We start from the raw sequence: 16,216 nt of genomic DNA on the forward strand, positions 1-16,216 counted from the left end.
TCTTCTTCAGCACGATAAGCGTCTTCTTCAGGGTTTTACATGTTTATGGGACAGTTGTAGAGACAGAGACTGGGAATCAAACCTGTGACATGCGTTACTGTGGCGTGAGCTGTTCCACCAGAGCTCTTCTCTTCAGGTTGTTCCAATATTACGACTCTGATGCTGCTTTGGTAGCCTGACATCTCCAGAACAAATCCCAAATGCAGAACTATTCTGGAACGTCTCCTTTACTTCCATGAGGCGATATCAGCGGCCGTAGACCAGAATGCATCTGGACACAAGTGGACAGACCTGCAGCTTAGAGCAGCAGTGTAAGAGGACGACGGCGAGCAGAGATGAGCTGTGACGGTTTAACATGCCGTCAGAATCAGAACATGAAGATAAAAGGTTCTTTCACTCTGAGCCAGAGGAACCTGTGAGCTCCTGTAGTTCTGCAGAACATCCTGCTCGTTTGTGAGGCTCCTCTTCAGCGTCACCGTCTCAGATATCCTCTGTTAGATGAACGGTGTGATGAATGTTGGATAAAGTTGCTTCTTCAAACTGTTTCTGTGCTTTGAGCACGTATTTAAATCAAAAGAGAAATCTCCAGTAAATCTTCTCTCATTAAGACTTCCTGTTTGTTTCCTCTGCAGGACCTGAGCAACAAAGACATGAAGAGAGACCTCTACATCGTCTCCCAGGTGATCAGAACAGGTGAGACCGGAGTCAGGATTCATAAAGGAAGGAACCTCAATCAAACAGGACAAAAGAAGATTAAAGATGAATAACGACAAGTCAAAAATAACTAGCAGCAAATATTTACAGCTTCTGCTCCTCTCATGTGTTTCTGTTTTGCTTCCAAACTCAGAAACAGTTTGATGTTTTCATGCTGCTGATTGAATGTTGTGTCACACACACACACATGCACGCACACACACACACACACACTGTCCCGCTGCAGGTCGGATGCTGTTGAACGACAGTAAGAAGGGTCCTCCTCACGTTCAGTACCGCCGGCCGTACGGCTGTGCCGTCCTCGCCATGAGCGACGTGCTGCAGACCATCGCAGAGCTCAAAGAGGAGAAAGACTTCGTCCTCAAGGTCTACACGTAGGTGGCTCCAACACACACACACACACAGAGACACGCACACACACGCACACACACACACACACACAGTGATCTGTGATGACGTCTTGTTTTCAGAAGAACATGTTATTGTTATTGTCAGAGGAAAATAGGCTCGTTAAAATGAATGTAAAGAGTCAAAGAGGGACGACGACCAGAAGGTTAAATAAGGAGAGATAATAAATATATATATATATATATACTGTATATATAATATATAGGGTACATATATATGTGTGTGTGTGTGTGTGTGTGTGTGTGTGTGTGTTATTATTCTCTGTCTCTCTCTGACATTGAATTATGTAAATGAGAGCAGAGATGGAGACATACAGACTACAGATGCTCCACTGTTTTGTCTCTGCAGTCTTGTAACGCCATCAGCATATTCTTCTCTCTGACACACACACACACACACACACACACACACACGCGCGCACACACGCACACACACACACACACACACACACGCGCACACACACACACACACACAGCTGACGGCAGACATTAGGGAATCCCTTTCGGCTGAAGACTTGCCTGTAGGAGCCCTCTGGTGCTCACAGACTCAACATGATGTAACTCTGTGTGTGTGTGTGTTTGTGTGTGTGTGTATGTGTCTCTGTCTGTGTGTGTGTGTGTGTGTGTGTCTCTGTATGTGTGTGTGTGTGTGTGTGTGTGTCTGTGTGTGTCTGTGTGTGTGTGTGTGTGTGTCTGTGTCTGTCTGTGTCTGTGTGTGTGTGTGTCTGTGTGTGTGTGTGTGTGTGTGTGTGTGTGTGTGTGTCTGTGTGTGTGTGTGTTGCCTCACAGCAGCCTGAGCTGAACAGAGAGGAAGAGGCGGCTCCTCTTCCTCTCTGTTCTCCTCTTCGTGATGTTGACGTGACTGTAAACTGTTGAACTAAACTAAATCTTTCTGCGGTCGTACGACGAGTCGACTCTTCACGTTTACCAGCGACTAAATAACAACAACAACCACGACAACAACTCTCCTCTACTCATCTGATTTGTTTAAGTTACTACAAGCAAGTTTCATGTTGTGTTGGTTCTGTCGCCCCCTGTGGACTAAAGTGGTAGTGTCTCTGAGCACCAGACTCTCTTTAGAAACCCTCTCATGTTACTGCAGCAGGTCTGACAGTCTGCCCCTCTCAGTCCTGGTTCTGGTTCTCCCGTGCCGCCTTCCCTCAGCGGGTCCAGCAGTACGTCCTGGGTCTACTTGATGATTGAATCACTATTTCTGAACCTTCTTCCCGTATTTTAATTTCACCAGGTGCAACAATGAGAACGAATGGTACCAGATCCATGACAACATCATCCGCAAGTCCAGCACCAAGTACACGGCTCCCAGCACCAACTACGGTAGGACCGCTTTAACCTCGGCCCGTGTACGCTTTGATAGTCTGATTACCGTTTAATCGGAAAAACAAAAATACAGAAATATCATGGGTTTTATTCTTCTTTTGTTTTAAACCAAAAACATTTTTGTTAATAATGAATGAAGGTAAATATGACTACATCTATGGTTTAAATACACGTATACTGCCCTCTAGTGGTAGAAGGTGAGTCTGTGCTCTGAGTTCACTAAAACAACAACACATGAATAAATAATCGAGTCTTTCATCACATTCACACATGACGCTGTAATAACACACTTCTGTTAACGTACTCTTAACTTGTCTGTTTAACATATTCTGTTGGACATTTTCATATTTTCTATTTTTAAATAATGTTATTATTGTTGCAGTATCTTTATTGTCACCGATCACCAAACCAAAGTCATTGTATTCCATCAACAAACTAACAGAGAAAAAACATAATCAGAGAGAGAAAGAGAAGAAGATCTCTGAGGATGAACAGACAATAGATGAGTTCAGAATGAACAACATCCTGTTTAACTTCCACCTCTGTGCTGCTCACCTCTGAATTATCTCTCCCTCTCTCTCTCCCTCTCTGTCTCTCCCTCTCCCTCTCTGTCTCTCTCCCTCCATCTCTGTCTCTCCCTCTCCCTCTCTGTCTCTCTCCCTCTCCCTCTCTGTCTCTCTCCCTCTCCCTCTCTGTCTCTCTCCCTCTCTCTCCCTCCCTCTCTGTCTCTCTCCCTCTCCCTCTCTGTCTCTCTCCCTCTCCCTCTCTCCCTCTCTCTCCCTCCCTCTCTGTCTCTCTCCCTCTCTGTCTCTCTCCCTCCCTCTCTGTCTCTCTCCCTCTCCCTCTCTGTCTCTCTCCCTCTCTCTCTTCCTCTCTCCCTCCCTCCCCCCCTCAGGTCTGATCATCTCTCTCCAGCTGCTGAGAGGTGACATGGAGGCGGTCCGCAGAGAGAACCCTCTGATCTTCAGCAGAGGAGTCTCCATGACGCGTAAACTGGGCTTCCCTGATGTCATCATGCCAGGTGAGTCGGCCACAGGTAGCGAGTCTCCACTACGTATATATAATCTCTCTGCTTTGGTATTAATAACTATAACAGCACCAATGTTCTTTACAGGCAGATGTGAGAGAGTTTCAGTCTGAATCATTAGTTTAGTCTTCATGTGTTTCTGGATTAATGAACCTTAACGATGATGACTTCACCTGAACGCTCTCAGCCTCTAAACCAGTGAACGATGATGAAGACGTGTTTCCTCCCTCGTATCATTATAATACTACAACCTACCTTTAATCCTCCTTCAGGTGTTTGTGCATCGCGAGTCTTTATCTGGGCGTGCAGTTTTGCATTTTGCAGCTTCTGTAAAATAAATAATAAAATAAATGACTTGTCAGTGTTTTTTATTATTAAATAGTTAATAAGGCCCTTATAAGTCTGTATAAACATATTCATATTATAATATGTTAATAAGTCTATATACATGTTTATAACAGCATTATAAACATGTTTATTGTTATTAATAACTTCTTATAAGACATGTGTTTATAGGCTGTTTAATAACGTTAATAAAAGACTAAATAGTTCATAATAAGTTTACAGAAACATTGAGTTTAACTAACATACCGATTACATCATTGTTAAGCCTTCAGCTTTTTCATTGTTTTGTTGAGATTAATACGTACTTTACAATTCATTTATTAGCAGTTAATTATGCTTTCTGCTAAAGCGGGAACTCTGCATTATTAAGGTTAAGAGTTAACTGTTAATAAGTGCATAAAAAAGGATTTGTTTACCTTAATAAGTTACGTTTTCATTTATTAGCATAGTACTGCTAATAACTGCATGATAAAGTATGTATTAATCTTAATAAAGCAAAAACATGCGTTGTAAATGTTTAACAATGGTTTAAAAGGTAAGTTAAGTTAAACTATAAATGTGTTTCTAATGCTGTTATAAACTATTTTAAGGAACTCGTGAAGCTTTTATTCTTCTTCTTTAGCAGTTTATAAACTGTTAAGTTCCTTAAGAGTGCTTATAATCTAACAATAAACATGTTATAATGCTATTATTAACACTTAATAAGCTTATAACGGCCTTATTACCTATTAAATAACGCTTATTAAAATAAAGAGTTGCCTTAGACTGTTGGTTGCAATAATTAAGAGCTATAAGCATATTCAGATAAACAGAAGCACAAAGTCTCATAGCTGTTAAATACAGAATGATGACATCACTCAAAGATACGTTACGTGTTCTGTGTAATCAACGAATCTCAGAGAGAGAGAGAAACCCTCAAACTGTCCTCTAAAACCGAAACAGCAACACGTACAACATGCAGGAGTGTTTTTCACACACACATTAACAATGCATGTCACACACACACACACACACACACACAGCCTCCCTCGGCAGTGATGGAGCGAGTATTGAACTCCCATCTCGACCCGTTAACGGGACGATCTGAGGTGATGAATGGATCCAACCACGTTCACGCGGGTCATTACTCTCGTATGTCAGAGCCTCCGTCTGTGTTTTATACATCAGATATCCAGAAGGTGACACAGATCATTGGCATGTTAGCTTCATAATTCCATATTAAACTCTGTGTTGGGGCGAGTGGGATGACTCATGCAGTCGTCCAACGAGGCACAAAACAGATATTCAGTCAGATCAATGCTTTAATGCATTAATGCTTTTTAGTCGCCGATACCTGAAAATGTTTCAACAAAAAACCCGTTGAAATCATTATTTAACGTTAGCGTAGCTCTCCTCTTGCCAGCAGCCTGTTAGCAGCACAGGCCTGCTTGGCTAATAACAGAGCTAACGTTATATTAAATTATTATTCATCCCATCATACTGTTCAGATGAATCACAGTGACCAACAGCACTGATCCCTCTGTAGCTCAGTCCTGCTGATAGATGAGCTAACAGCTAACGTACGAGGCTCATTATGATGCGTTCTGTAAAATGTAGTTTTGGTGATGAACTAGAATAAATCCAGTAGTGTGAAGGAGATGTTTTCACATGAATATAAAATAGATATTAGAGATGAATTATGAGCTGTTTAACTTCTAACACGAGCTCTAAACACATTATTATACTTCAGTAAAATAATAATGTTAATTGAATTTATTGAAGCAAATATTTAAAGAAAAATACAATCATTTATTTCCTAATCATTAGAATTGTGTGTTTTTCTGCAAATAACCACGGCTATTTAGGATAAACTTTCCAATCTCTGTTTTTTTATTTATTTATTTATTCATTAATTTATTTATTTATTTATTCATTAATTTATTTATTTATTTTAGAAAAGTAAGTTTGTCTCCCGGCGAGTTCAACCCTCAGAAGAAGCTTAACGTTGAGCCCTGATAGCATCTCTCAGGTGTGACGTGACGCAGACTGAGAGGTTTTTATCTGTCTGTCTGTTGATGTTCCAGGTGACGTCCGTAACGACCTGTACCTGACGCTGGAGCGAGGGGACTTTGAGAGAGGAGGGAAGAGCGTTCAGAAGAACATCGAAGTCACCGTTTACGTTCTGTACGCCGATGGAGAGATCCTGAAGGTAGGGAAGCTGGCTGCCTCCATCCTTTAGAAACACCAACTCACAGGAGACGGTCCTTGACCCGTGAGCAAGTCCTTCATAAACCAGACGATCAGTCAGGTGACAGGAAGTGGAAACATCCTGACTCATTCTGAGCTTTAGGACTCATTTCTAAAGGAAGGACTATGAGTCCATACTGAGCCATGAAACAGAAATCCACTTCCTGTCTTCTCTGAGAACAAACCAACAGGAAGAAGAAGTGTCTGTTCCTGCCTCCATCAAGCTGCTAAACTCTGACCATGAATCCAATTTTTTCAAGCCAGCGTCTCTTATGTCTGAAGATGTTTTCATGTTGCTTGTGATGTTTGTAAAGCAAAGGACTCGAGCACTGTGCCCGTCTCTGCAGGACTGCATCAGTCTGGGTTCAGGTGAACCCCACATTCCGGAGCACCGCTCCTTCGTTCTCTACCACAACAACAGCCCTCGATGGAGCGAAGTCATCAAGCTACCGATCCCCATCGACCGCTTCAGAGGGTCCCACCTGCGCTTCGAGTTCAGGCACTGCTCCAGTGAGTATCTGCTGGAGGTTAACCACGCTTCCTTCATATCTACAGACGCTTTATTACAGAATGAGCCGTGAGTTAATTACATCGTGAGAAGAAGACTTGCTGTGTGGGATGGATGCAGCTTTGTGCTCGTGTTAATGCTTGTTGATCTGTTTCATTTTAGAAGAATTTACTGACCAATGACTTCTGAGCAAAGATATGATAATTTAAATGTAACCATGGTTGCTATAGGTGGCTATCTGAAACTTAAAGTTAGTCACCGAGAGGCTGAGTAGAGGAGGAAAACCTGCGGCGCCGCTGACCGTCAATAACTCAAAGATCCAGTGGCTGGGTTCTGTCGTTTTATTTTGCAGGAAAAACAAACTTGTGCTGAAAATCACACATTCAAAATGTTCTAAAGACTTTCACAGGTGATCAACAGCGTTGATTAAACAGCAATAAACCAACAATAAGACTCCCTCTCTCACTCCCTCTCCTTCATTCACAAAACTAAACTGTGATCAGCTGATGTCAACACCACATGACTCAATTACCGTAAGTGCACAAAAATAACAAAGGCTACACCTGGCTCCTACACAAGATGCTGCTGAGGTAATTTGACATAAATAGTTTAACCACATCGTCTCATTTATCTTCACAGTATTTAACGAGTAAAATGTAAATCAATACCAGCTGATATGTCATATCTGCCTTATCAACCCAATCTCTCACTTTGTTTTCATCACCAGGCTCTTGAAGCAAGCAAAGCCAGGAGACAGTTAGCCTCCCACTAACCTCACTGTGTCGTCCTCCTCTAACTGTTCATGTCTCTCTGTCCCTGTTCGGTCTCGTCTGGACTCCACAGCGAAGGACAAAGGAGAGAAGAAGCTGTTTGGTTTCTCCTTCAGTCCTCTGATGAGGGAGGATGGAACCACTCTTTCAGACGAGAGCCACGAACTCTACGTTTACAAGGTCAGACGTCCTCGTTGTGTTACCGCTCGCTTCCTGCCTCCTCGCTGCTCGCCACAGACCTTCACCACACCTTTGTCCCAGCAGACTGGAGACGGTTTTTACCAACGTGTTAAAGGAAGTTTCTGCACAAACTTTGCAGTTAGATTCTAAATTACTGATATAGACACTTCTACAAATATCCATGAATAGAACGTTGTTCCGTTGTGATAGTGAAGTGAAATGAATCGTTTAGATCTCTGTGCATTGTTTTAAACTGTCAAAATGTAGTGTTATTTACAATACGTAACCGCAGTGAAGAAGTTAATATAACAGGGTTCTGGGCCGTGAGCCTTCCTAACATGTGCATCTGTATCGTGTTCCCGTTATGTTCTTGATGTTAGTGAGGTCACCAGTAGGGACACAGAGCGAGAGGGATCGTTTTAGAATCCTTGATAGTAACATGTTCCACTCTCTGTCCCTGTCTTCATCCTCAGTGCGATGAGAACACCACCTTCAGTAACCACGCCCTCTACCTGGGCCTGCCCTGCTGCAAAGAGGACTTCAACAGCTGCCCCAGCATCCCCTCCAGCCTCATCTTCCAGCGCAGCGCCAAGGAGACCTTCTGGATCTCCACACAGCTCTCCTCCACCAAGCTCACTCAGAACGGTACGCAGCTGATCCAGCAGCAGTCTGCTCTCCAGAGACTGATTCCACACTTAAGAAACAAGTAAAGCTTTGCTGTTATCTATGTTGGTGTGTGGATTCTGGACCCTGGTGTTGTTAAGGAACTATAGGAGGTCTGATCCAGTGCTTCTCTGGTGTCATATCACGTTGTAGTTTGTGTCTTTTCTGGTAGTTGACATTGCTGTTGTCTTCCAGTGGACCTCCTGGCTCTGCTGAAGTGGAAGGCCCATCCGGACCGGGTCATGGACATCCTTGGCCGGCTAAGACACGTCAGCGGAGAGGAGATAGTCAAGGTGAGGTCACACCATGTGTTAAATCTGCATTCTCTCTAGTGTCCACCAGGGGGCGACTCCTCTGGTTGTATAGACGTCTATGAGAAAATGACTCTACTTCTCTCTTGATTTATTACCTCAGTAAACATTGTAAACATGAGTTTATGGTCTCAATCTCTAGTTTCAAGTCTTCTTCAACACGGCATGATGTTCATTTAGTACATTATGGTCCATTTAGAGTCAAACAGACCATAAAGCAGGGGATGCTTTAGGGCGGGGCTACACGCTGATTGACAGGTCTCTACCAGAGACGTATACGGCGTCTCTACGTCACTCCTCCTCAGTCCAGATATGGTCACTTCCTGTTCACTGGTTGATAAAAAACCCAGTTGGAGACGGTCGTTATCCAAGAATGCGACGGCCGTCTAACTTTAGTGTCTCACACACTGAAGAGAAATACTTTCATGTGAACTTTTTCTTACTTGACAGCAGACTGTACTTTACTTTTTACATTTATCTTGACAATTCGACCGTTAGTCCCCCACACGCCGTCAGTAGTTAGTTCGTAGTTAGTTAGTAGTGAGTTAGTAGTTAGTTAGTATATGATGATGTTTGTATGCTACATCCACAAAATACAGAAGAGTTTTGTACCTGTTTGGGTGAAGGATTGTTTGTTATTCCTTTCTTTCTTTAATCCTTCATCAGTCAGACCTGATAAGAGCAGAAGCCTGTATGCTGCATTAACACTCGCTGTGTGTGTGTTTGACAGTTTCTACAAGATATTCTGGACACATTATTCTCCATCCTGGACGACAACACGGACAAATACGGACCGCTGGTGTTCCAGTCATTGGTGCGTCTACAGAGAAGCAACTGTGAACGAAAGTCAATAACAGACGTGACACGTTGTCCGCTTCAGTCAGTTGGTTTATTTCTGCAGCATATTGCACACAGTCAGACACACAGACACACAGACATTTAAAAAGGTTTATCTCAACAGTACAGTCTCAGGGCAGCATCACATTACTATAAGTGCAAATCCAATGGATTGATTGCTAGTTAACTAACATTAAGTTACACTGTAAAAAGGCTCAGACACACTGATCCGGGCCATCAAAGCCAATGTTATATTCATGTGATGCTTAATGTGAACCAATCATTGATTATTATGTTAACGTCTCTCTCTCTCAGGTGTTCATTATAAACCTCCTCAGGGACAGTAAATATTACCACTTCAGGCCGGTGATGGACACGTATATCCAGAAGCACTTTGCAGGCGCTTTGGCTTACAAGTGAGTGTTTTACACCAAACTGTCCTCGAATACACTCACTTTAAAAGGTATGCAGGTGTGTGTGTGTGTGTGTGTGTGTGTGCGTGTATGTGTGTCTTTAACAATGGATTCTTCTCAAAAATGGCATTTTCTGCCCTTCAATTTAATTTCCTTAATCCTCCCAACACCCCTGATGTCAGAGCTCTTTGTCCGTTTGAAGTGTTGCCCTTCAATCTCTCAAATACATTACATGCACATAAATAACTACATTATTGTATAATATTAGCAGGAGATAGTCTTATATTTTGAAACATAACAGAGAGAAATGGTCTCTATTGTCTCTTCTGCAAAAGAAAAAGAAAAGAAACTCTCAAGTGTAATAACTTACCACCGTTGTTTCAGAGAGCTGATCCGCTGTCTGAAGTGGTACATGGACCGCTCTGCAGAGGTGGTCCGACAGGACCACATACAGGAAGCAATGAGGGTAAGAGCCACTGATGGAGCTGTGGGTCCACCACAAACGTCATGAACGACTTCTTCTTGCTTCACACGCTTTCTTCCGTCTGATGAGTTAGATTATTTTAACCTGAGTTAAACAACAGCAGCTGTTTCGGGTTAATGCTGCTAGTTACTACATAGTGTTTGTGGTTGATGTCCATTCATTACGGTCCCATAAACTGGAAATAACTAGGGGACAGTACAACACCTTCACCCTCATTGCACTTTACATTATACAACCACCAGCTGCTAGAAAAAAACAAGTACATTTATATATGTTACAACATTGCATATTAGGCTTTTTATCCAATGTTGTTTTCCCAATATGTTTCATTAAAATGTATCAGTTGGTAAAGAGGGAAGGGAAGTTTATTCTCCTAAAGGCGTTTAACATTCATAGGGCAACCATCCAACCAAACACAGTCTACCTCTGGAAGAGGGTTTCCTTTGTTCCCTTCAACAAGAAGATGTAGAGATTTGATTCATATTCCAATGCTTCCCCTGATAATCTATGAAATAATTCATCTGCACAATGTTTTATGTAAGAATCAACCAAAGGTCTTCATCAACATTTCGCACCACATTCACAGCTGCATTAGTGTTTTAGGCAAAGCAGATGTAGAGGATGTCCCACATTCAGCAGACAAATGCTGCTCAGCACTTTGAAATATTCATCAGTCTCAAATGGGTCACGCTGTCATGTAGAAGTGGACGGTGTGAATTATTGAGGATAGTTTTGACACATGCTGCAGCTGTGGGTTCAGGTCTAAGATATCTTTACGCCTCCACACTGGTGAATATGTCTTTAGGCTTAGGTATATCTCTGGAACATCTGGAGGGAATTCCGATTGGACTCGAGGATGACCTGATTATAATGTGGTGGTCAAAGATCAGGATCACTGTGACCAGGATTCTGTCCATAACTCAAGAATGAATTTGCTAATTACGACAAAAAACAAAACCGTAATATCTTTTAATTAGTGCTGGGCAACGATTAAAATATTTAATCGCGATTAATCTCATTGTTATGGCAAAGTTCAATAATGAATTCAAAAGTAGTGTATTGCGCACATTTATTTTAAAAGTACTGCTATATGAACAAAAGGGCAATAACATTTGGTTCACGAGATGCAGGCAGCATGTTTTATACTTAATGTGAATATAATTCATACTTTGTTGGCATCTTATTCTGAAAACCGGATGTTCGTCTGAAGAAACCGGATGTTGTCTCACGTTAATCTTTCCACTAACTTTCAAAGTCCTTCGCTCGCTCCCGATCTGTGCCGTTTAAATGCGTTTACCGTGAATTTCAGCACTAAAATTACTGACTATAGGATGTTTGCTGGCTTTTATCCCACTGTTCTTGTCATCCTCTTGTTGTTATGTATATGTATTGTCTCTTGTCTTTCAATTAAAAAAAAAAAAAAAAAAAAGATTATAATAAATTTAAAAAATGCGTTAACGTGCGATAAAGTAATTGTCTGCGTTAATTAATGAATGCGTTAACGCGAAATTAATGCGTTAACTTGCCCAGCACTACTTTTAATAGATTCCTTCAAAGTCTTCAACGCATGCTGTATATAATACGAGTCTGGACAGACATGGATGAAACTGCAACTTGAAAGGTTGTTGGAGGCATACAACCGTGAGGCAGTATTTCTAGTTATTCGTATTTTACGACTTTCAGCTTGTGTCCGCCTGTCTCTGTCTTGTAGAAAGTTTGCACTCATTCACCCTTTTAGGAAGTGAAGAACAATTCCTTCTCTGCTCAGCTTTTATTTTGTGTTTTCTGTTTGGATTTAATATGTAAAGCACTGTACAAATATCAAATGTATCTGAAAATTGGCATATCTAGGTGAAGTTTTGTTTTTTATTATTTTTGAAAAATCAAACGTCACTGACGTGTTTGAATCTATTTGACCATTTAATTAACTCACAGGTAATTATTTCTTCTCATACATTTTGACATTGAGCAGTTGAGTAACTTTAGTTGATAGTTGTGTTAAAACAACATAAGTTTAAAATGAACATTTACAATTAAAATATATTGATGGTGTCCAATAAATACAAGATAGTAGAAATGAGACTTTACTGCACTTTTTGTTTGATCAAATTTGAACATTTCACTCTTGAACGTGTCTATAATGGATATATATCCAATTTTTCTGATACATTTTTGAACTTTTTGTGTCTTCCTGGAATGAAATGAGGAAGATAGAAACAGTGAATAAGAGAATGAAAACTTATGTTGGGGATGTTTATTTGTAAATTAAATATTTATATTTTTTCTTATTGTTTTGTCTCTCTCTTTGATTCTCCCTCCTTATTTCTGTCTCTCACACAAACTGACGTCCCCCCTCAGGCCTTGGAGTATCTGTTTAAGTTCATCATCCAGTCTCGGATCCTTTACTCTCGGGCTACTTGTGGTATGGAGGAGGAGCAGTTTCGCACCGGCGTCCAGGAACTCTTTCAGTCGATCCGCTTCGTCCTCAGCCTGGACAGCCGCAACTCAGAGACCCTCATTTTCACACAGGTGAGAAAACGCACAAAGAGAAGACGCTCTACAGATTTTAATTTTCTTTAATCATTCTATTTCTTTTAAAGAAAATATAAGTAATCTCCTCTTTAACAGCTGCTACTGGTACTTGTTGTGTCTTTATAGTTTAGACAAGACTAATCCAAATATTTAATTACATCTGCTTGTAGTTTAGAATATTTTCCATCTCCTTTTAGTTGCTTTAATCTGACTCTTATCTCCTTTATGTACCTCTTTCTACTTGTACCTCGGACCTTTCCTTGATTCCTTCCTTCACCTTCTCTTTCAATCTCCCACAATTCTTTGCTCCACCCTTCGGTTCCCTGTTTTTCCTCCTGGGTCTCCTCCCTCCACACCCACACATCACAGGGCTCCCAGCCTTGTCCAGGCCCAAATCAGGCCCCCGGCGTCGGGCCTGCCGCCTCCTTAGCACTAGCCCCCGCCCCGGGCCAAGCCCCGCCCCCCGCCCCAGGACAGGCTCCTGGCGGCGGGCAAGCCAACTGCACTCAGGCCTGGAGCTCCAACGCTCTGCGGCCGTCTCCACTGTCAGTAAGTAGACGTCGGGATGAATACCACAGCACCCCGTTCCCTGTGTGAAGCCCAGAATCCTAATTTAGCTGTTTGAGAGCCTAAAGTTACACACACTGCTGTGATCCTGCATCAGCCCCCCCATGCCCTGACACCAGCTACACTCACTGCTCAGTCTTACCTCCAACGTTCATCCCAACGTCCTCTAACTGTAATTGCTGTTTCTGAACCATTCACCTTGTTACAATCAGAGTCACAGCTCGAGTCGCTGCTAGTAGATCACTTCACACTCTGAAGAGTCGCTGCTAATAGATCACTTCACAGTCTGAAGAGTCGCTGCTAGTAGATCGCTTCACACTCTGACGAGTCGCTGCTAGTAGATCGCTTCACACTCTGACGAGTCGCTGCTAATAGATCGCTTCACACTCTGACGAGTCGCTGCTAGTAGATCACTTCACACTCTGACGAGTCGCTGCTGGTAGATCACTTCACACTCTGACGAGTCGCTGCTAGTAGATCACGTCACACTCTGACGAGTCGCTGCTAGTAGATCACTTCACACTCTGACGAGTCGCTGATAGTAGATCACTTCACACTCTGAAGAGTCGCTGCTAATAGATCACTTCACACTCTGAAGAGTCGCTGCTAGTAGATCACTTCACACTCTGACGAGTYRCTGCTAGTAGATCACTTCACACTCTGACGAGTCGCTGCTAGTAGATCACTTCACACTCTGAAGAGTCGCTGCTAATAGATCACTTCACACTCTGAAGAGTCGCTGCTAGTAGATCGCTTCACACTCTGACGAGTCGCTGCTAGTAGATCGCTTCACACTCTGACGAGTCGCTGCTAATAGATCGCTTCACACTCTGACGAGTCGCTGCTAGTAGATCACTTCACACTCTGACGAGTCGCTGCTAATAGATCACTTCACACGGACGAGTCACTGCTAGTAGATCACTTCACACTCTGAAGAGTCGCTGGTAGTAGATCACTTCACACTGAAGAGTCGCTGCTAGTAGATCACTTCACACTCTGAAGAGTCGCTGCTAATAGATCACTTCACACTCTGAAGAGTCGCTGGTAGTAGATCACTTCACACTCTGACGAGTCGCTGCTTATTCACAGAGTAGATCACAGAAATAACCTCCTCTGTTTCTCTTAGGTAGATAGATGATGACCTGCAACGTATGCTGAAACATCAAAGTTCACCAGTCATGCACCATCACGGGAACAAGTCTAGTCACAAGCTAAAGCCGTCATGGTCATAGATATTTTATATTAAATGTAGTTTGAGGTGATTTACTCTCATGTAGAGCTGAAATGATTAATAAATAAGTAGATACTCAACAACTTTTTTGAAAATTGATTAAGTAATTTTCCAAGCAAAAATAATCTATTAGCACAACTACGATGCAAGAAAACGCACACTTCCCCTGAAACCTCATCAATTGTTTCATAACAATTATTCTTCTGCCAGAGAACTACGAGTCCAACAACTGAAAACAGACAACCGAACCATTTTTTCAGAGCACTAAAATTTAAATAACGTATCTGCTGCATTGTCCTTTTTGTGCTGTGTTCTTCTCCGATCAGATTTGTTGCTGTGCCTTTTTTAATTTTAACGACTTGCTTAATATCAGATAAATATCTAACGTTTTTTTGTCCTTTTCTTCAAAAATTTTTCTTTCTCTAATTTAATATTCATTTTTCAACTTGCTGCGATTTCTTGTCTGTGAATGGATGAATTAAATTTGCCCGCTCTTCTGTTTCTCTTTTAAAAGACTCAACTGGTGAACGTCTGGATTACAAAATGCAATACTTTCATTTCAGAACATAATACTGAATGACACAATAGAGCATTTAAATGTAAAATGACCCAACATTCTGTTGTTGCTCTTTGGTTATGTGTGTGATGAAATCTTTCAGTCATTGGGCATTTTGTAATTCAATGTTTCACTGTCACTTTAACTCACCTCTGATCTGCTGTGTTTTATTGCAGACTGAAGTCATCGTCACATTTCTCACAGAAACTCACATTATTAACCTCGCTACCCTTTATCTTTCTCTCTCTCTTTTTAACTTTATTTTTCCCCAGCATCCACTCCCGCCCTCCTCCTCTGTAACATCTCATCCTCTTCCTCTCTCCCTCGTCCTCCTCAGGCCGCTTTGCTGAACTCGTTCCCGGCGATCTTCGATGAGCTGCTGCAGATGTTTACGGTGCAGGAAGTGGCAGACTTTGTGCGCGGCACTCTGGGCAGCATGCCGTCCACGGTGCACATTGGACAGTCCATGGACGTGGTCAAACTGCAGTCCATCGCCCGGACGGTGGACAGCAGGCTCTTCTCTTTCCCAGGTGAAGGTTCTAGTTAGAACTACTTCTGATTTGTTCTTTATTAAGTGAGTATGTTGGTAAACAAATGAGAGGGAATCTTTCAAAATAGCACCTGAAAATATTCGTCTTACTCCGAGCTGCTACATCCAAGAAACAGTAGACAGTGTCACCAACACGCTTAGAAATCTTTCTGTAGTATCATTGTTATTATTACTACTTTACAATCTTCACATACGATGTCAGCTTATGTTCGGCAGAATGTATTTATAACTCTGTGAATCTGTGTCTCCTCTGAACAATAGATTTAGGCCTCAATCTGCTTTACTTAATGTATTACTTAATAATATTCATCAAAGTATATCAGCTCTACAGCTCTTTACTCTGCATGCAAAATACCGTTAACTCATTCAAACACAAATAATAAATCACTCAGTCATGTTAGTTTTCTTTCCTATTTCTGAGGCTAACCGCTTACAACTGTTTGAGCCACAGAGCCCATGTTCAGGCACAACTAGCATCAAAACCACATGCAAATACATGTCTTTTGTGTGTTTTTTGTGTGTGTGTGTGTGTGTGTGTGTGTGTGTGTGTGTGTGTG

At 41.9% G+C, this 16,216-nt stretch overlaps 1 protein-coding gene across 2 annotated transcripts in view; it reads left to right on the plus strand.

Annotated features, from left to right (window-relative positions):
- Positions 1–16,148, plus strand: part of LOC116377062 (dedicator of cytokinesis protein 3-like) — a 17,403-nt gene extending 1,255 nt beyond the window's left edge. The window contains exons 2-16 of one of the 2 annotated variants that reach the window (XM_031838600.1): positions 633–693; positions 941–1,088; positions 2,368–2,456; positions 3,355–3,480; positions 5,895–6,019; positions 6,405–6,567; positions 7,409–7,515; positions 7,989–8,160; positions 8,374–8,471; positions 9,220–9,303; positions 9,642–9,742; positions 10,124–10,205; positions 12,582–12,752; positions 13,125–13,304; positions 15,447–16,148. In XM_031838600.1, coding sequence (XP_031694460.1) covers positions 633–693; positions 941–1,088; positions 2,368–2,456; positions 3,355–3,480; positions 5,895–6,019; positions 6,405–6,567; positions 7,409–7,515; positions 7,989–8,160; positions 8,374–8,471; positions 9,220–9,303; positions 9,642–9,742; positions 10,124–10,205; positions 12,582–12,752; positions 13,125–13,304; positions 15,447–15,656 — 1,917 coding nt within the window. In that variant the 3' untranslated portion in view covers positions 15,657–16,148. The remainder of the gene's footprint in view (positions 1–632; positions 694–940; positions 1,089–2,367; positions 2,457–3,354; positions 3,481–5,894; positions 6,020–6,404; positions 6,568–7,408; positions 7,516–7,988; positions 8,161–8,373; positions 8,472–9,219; positions 9,304–9,641; positions 9,743–10,123; positions 10,206–12,581; positions 12,753–13,124; positions 13,305–15,446) is intronic. The other variant, XM_031838601.1, reaches the window with a different exon arrangement.
- The last annotated feature ends 68 nt before the right edge of the window (positions 16,149–16,216 follow it).

The sequence above is a fragment of the Anarrhichthys ocellatus genome, unplaced genomic scaffold, assembly GCF_004355925.1.
Source record: "Anarrhichthys ocellatus isolate YVR2014 unplaced genomic scaffold, GSC_Weel_1.0 scaffold849, whole genome shotgun sequence".
Lineage (NCBI taxonomy): Eukaryota > Metazoa > Chordata > Actinopteri > Perciformes > Anarhichadidae > Anarrhichthys > Anarrhichthys ocellatus.